The following is a 3,517-nucleotide window of genomic DNA, read 5'->3' on the forward strand; positions in this document are numbered from 1 at the left end:
TGAGACTTTTTTTCAAGAATTTTAGAGGTTTGGATTTATGGATTTTTATACTACCAACTATTTAAGAAACAGGATTATCTCTTGTCTTTAATATTCACTGCCTCCTCCCTTCCCAACACTCTCCCTGCAGCAATTCACGAATGAGGTGTTTTCAATGATCTTTGCACACAGGCTGAGATGAAAGATTGCCTTGGAATTCAAAGAAAGGATTTGGGGCCTTGTGTCACTTGTGTGGCTGCAACAAAGAGATGAAATTAGCTCTCTTGGTGACCTTCCTAGAACTACCTGGGATTATCTTGTCTCAATCTGTAAACTCCTTCTGGGGTAAGGACAGTGGGTGGCCCAGAACAGCATCAGCATATAAATAATTACTATGTACTTTTTTGATGATGATGATGATGAAGATAGTATTAGACACTTTGGAGATTTAGAAAATATTCAAATGTTGAATTGTCCTTGGAGATCCTCCCCAGCTAGCTTCTCCAGCACCCTGAATTCCTTTAGCAGAGCATAGTGAAGGTGTTTAAAGCCTGTCTTCAAACCCAATCAAGAGCAAGTTTTTCCCTGGGAGTGTGGTAAATTCCCACCTGGTGTGTTCATGCTTGAGTTTATCTTCTGGCTTTTTATCATGTGTGTGTGTGTGTGTGTGTGTGTGTGTGTGTGTGTGTGTGTGTTTTAAAGATTTTTTTAAGTAATCTCTACATGGAATGCGGAGCTAGAATTTACAACTCTGAGATTAACAGTCTCATGCTCTACTGACTGAACCAGCCAGGCACTCCCATGATCTGTATATTTTTAAAAATCATTCTTTAATAAGAGCATTATTATCCAGACTTTTATACTCGTGCAAACATATATCTAGGTTTTTGTTTTAATCTGAACAAAGGTTTAATTTGAACATGCTGTATTGTGTGTTCTGCAACTCGCTTCTTCTTCCTAACAATAAATCCTGGATATTTTTCTCTGCCAAGATACCTAGATCTGCCTCATGTTGGCGATTCTTTGTCCTTGTACCTGCGTGATTCTCTGAGCGCCAGTTTTCGGCCTGGCTCTCTTCCTTCCCGGGGTATGCGACCGCCGGACCTCATGGGGAGCGCTGCCCCGGGAGGCCCCGACAGGGTTTGGCGGGTGGGCGGAGTCCCGGGCCGCACGGGACATGCAGATGAGGTGGGCGGAGCCCCCACATATACCCTGGGTTAGCGGCTGGCCGGCGCGCCGGGCTTTGGCGGACTCAGAGGCACCCTGCAGAACCTGCTTCCCGGAGCGCAGCGGAGCCTGGTCCCGGGCTGTCCCCGGAGCGGGCCATGCCCCCGCGGGAGCTGAGCGAGGCCGAGTCGTCCCCGCTCCGGGCCCCGACCCCTCCCCCGCGGCGGGGCAGCGCGTCCCCGGAGCTGGGCATCAAGTGCGTGCTGGTGGGCGACGGCGCCGTGGGCAAGAGCAGCCTCATCGTCAGCTACACCTGCAATGGGTACCCCGCGCGCTACCGGCCCACAGCTCTGGACACCTTCTCTGGTACGTTCAACGGCCCCGGCGGCCGCGTGGCTGGGGGTGGGGTTGTGCATCCAGGGGCTGCGGCAGGCGCGGGGACTGGAGGGCAAGGAAGCGCCACGGGAGGGGGACGGAAGCAGGCCCCGAGGTGGCGCTGGTGAGGTCTGGTAGGGCCAAAGATGCTCTTCCTGACTCGCTGTCTCCCGCCCTGACCCTGCAGTGCAAGTCCTGGTGGATGGAGCCCCGGTGCGCATTGAGCTCTGGGACACAGCGGGACAGGTGAGAAGTTGGGCGCGGCCTCTAATGGTCTGGGAGAAGGTGGGCTGGAGGGTGGATAAGAAATGGAGATGGTCTTGGGCCTTTGGAGTCTCAGGTCGGCAACCTCAGGTGACGAGCAGATTCCTGTTCCCTGCGGCAGGGAATAATCCTACTAATGATCTGGCCTTACCATCCTAGGAAGATTTTGACCGCCTTCGCTCCCTTTGCTACCCGGATACTGATGTCTTCCTGGCCTGCTTCAGCGTAGTGCAGCCCAGCTCTTTCCAGAACATCACAGAGAAATGGCTGCCCGAGATCCGCACTCACAACCCCCAAGCTCCTGTGCTGCTGGTAGGCACCCAGGCCGACCTGAGGGACGATGTCAATGTATTGATTCAGCTGGACCAGGGGGGCCGGGAGGGCCCAGTGCCCCAACCCCAGGCTCAGGGTCTAGCGGAGAAGATCCGGGCCTCCTGCTACCTCGAGTGCTCTGCCTTGACGCAGAAGAACTTGAAGGAGGTGTTTGACTCAGCTATTCTCAGTGCCATTGAACACAAAGCCCGGCTGGAGAAGAAATTGAACGCCAAAGGTGTGCGAACCCTCTCTCGCTGCCGATGGAAGAAGTTCTTCTGCTTTGTTTGAACAGCCACAGCAGCTAGGGAGTAATAGGCATAAGACCACAGACTTCTGGAAACTGGGGTACTGGGGCCTTTGAGGGGGATACTGGCAGGGCCAGGCCACCTCATGGGACTTAGTTCCACCTGAACACTGTGAGGACACAGGCCTCTAATTGCCCACTGTAATATGCAAGGGTGGGCCCAGGGCCTGGAGGAGGCAAGGCTCTGAGTTGGATTTCTGTGGTCAAAGATCACAGAGAAATCCCAGCACTTTGATTTTTGTCGGGTGGTCCTAGCAGTGTCATCCACCGCTAAGCAGTTTGGGATCCAGTTCCCAGTTTCTTACCAGGAGACCTCAGGTCAGCCTGGCTGAATTAGGACCCCTTGTGGTGGTCCCCACCCCTTCCTTGGCACAGGGGTGAGGAAGAGCCTGGCAAGAGTAGGAGGGTGGAGAACTTAGAGAGCCGTTTGGGATGGACTGGATAAGACAGAGGTCAATGAGAGATTGAAAGGGAGCAGAAAGTGAGGCCTTGGAGCCTTGGGGCTGGAGGGAGGCTGGTGAGGAGGCAGGTCAGAGGGCTAAGCTTGGAAGGAGGAAGAGCAAGGAGAGCAGAGAAGTGGGGCAGCTGAGGAGCAAGGCTGACACCTGGGCTGCCCTCAGGCCCCAGGGCCACGATGGGCGGGGCTGGTCCCTGGGAAGAACTGGGACTCAGGGCTCCCTAGGCACTGCCCAAACTGGCTGGGCCAGGAGCAGGGCAGGAAGTGAGAGGCAAGGCCCAGCAAGAGGAGGGGGAGGAGCTGCAAACTAGAGCCTGAAGGAAGAAGGGGCTGGGGTCGCCCCTTTCTCCAAGGCCACAGCCTAGAAGGTAGAGAGCAGTACAGAGTCTGCAAATAAAGCCTTAAGTTTCTGAAGCTGCTGTCTCTGTGTCATTTCCTGGAGCTGTCTGCCCATTGCTCTCTCAGAGTCCTCTTCAGGACCCAATAGCCAGGATAGATAGGTTGGGTACTGAAGGACTGAGGCTAGACTGAGAGGTGGGGCTGCACTAGATGAGACAGGGTGATGGGAACTGGACTGGGGGGGGGGACAGGTCTGGGGCTCCCCACTTGGAGCTTAGTTGGTTCCCAGGAGAGCTAGCGTGGGAAGCAGCCTAGGA

The 3,517-nt window shown here is 54.6% G+C and overlaps 1 protein-coding gene across 1 annotated transcript; it reads left to right on the forward strand.

Moving 5' to 3' along the window:
- Window positions 1-1,275: 1,275 nt before the first annotated feature.
- Window positions 1,276-3,275, forward strand: RHOV (ras homolog family member V). Its single transcript, XM_060618911.3, has 3 exons — window positions 1,276-1,512; window positions 1,709-1,767; window positions 1,945-3,275. Exons 1-3 carry the CDS (start codon window positions 1,305-1,307, stop codon window positions 2,386-2,388), a joined length of 711 nt encoding a protein of 236 aa, XP_060474894.1. The 5' UTR covers window positions 1,276-1,304; the 3' UTR covers window positions 2,389-3,275.
- Window positions 3,276-3,517: the final 242 nt, after the last annotated feature.

The sequence above is a fragment of the Panthera onca genome, chromosome B3, assembly GCF_046562875.1.
Source record: "Panthera onca isolate mPanOnc1 chromosome B3, mPanOnc1 haplotype 2, whole genome shotgun sequence".
Lineage (NCBI taxonomy): Eukaryota > Metazoa > Chordata > Mammalia > Carnivora > Felidae > Panthera > Panthera onca.

Coding starts and splice junctions, on each gene's coding strand:
- RHOV (XM_060618911.3), top strand. CDS start 1,305: ATGCCCCCGCGGGAGCTGAGCGAGGCCGAGTCGTCCCCGCTCCGGGCC. Junction 1,513..1,708: donor AGCTCTGGACACCTTCTCTG/GTACGTTCAACG, acceptor CTGACCCTGCAG/TGCAAGTCCTGGTGGATGGA. Junction 1,768..1,944: donor TCTGGGACACAGCGGGACAG/GTGAGAAGTTGG, acceptor TTACCATCCTAG/GAAGATTTTGACCGCCTTCG.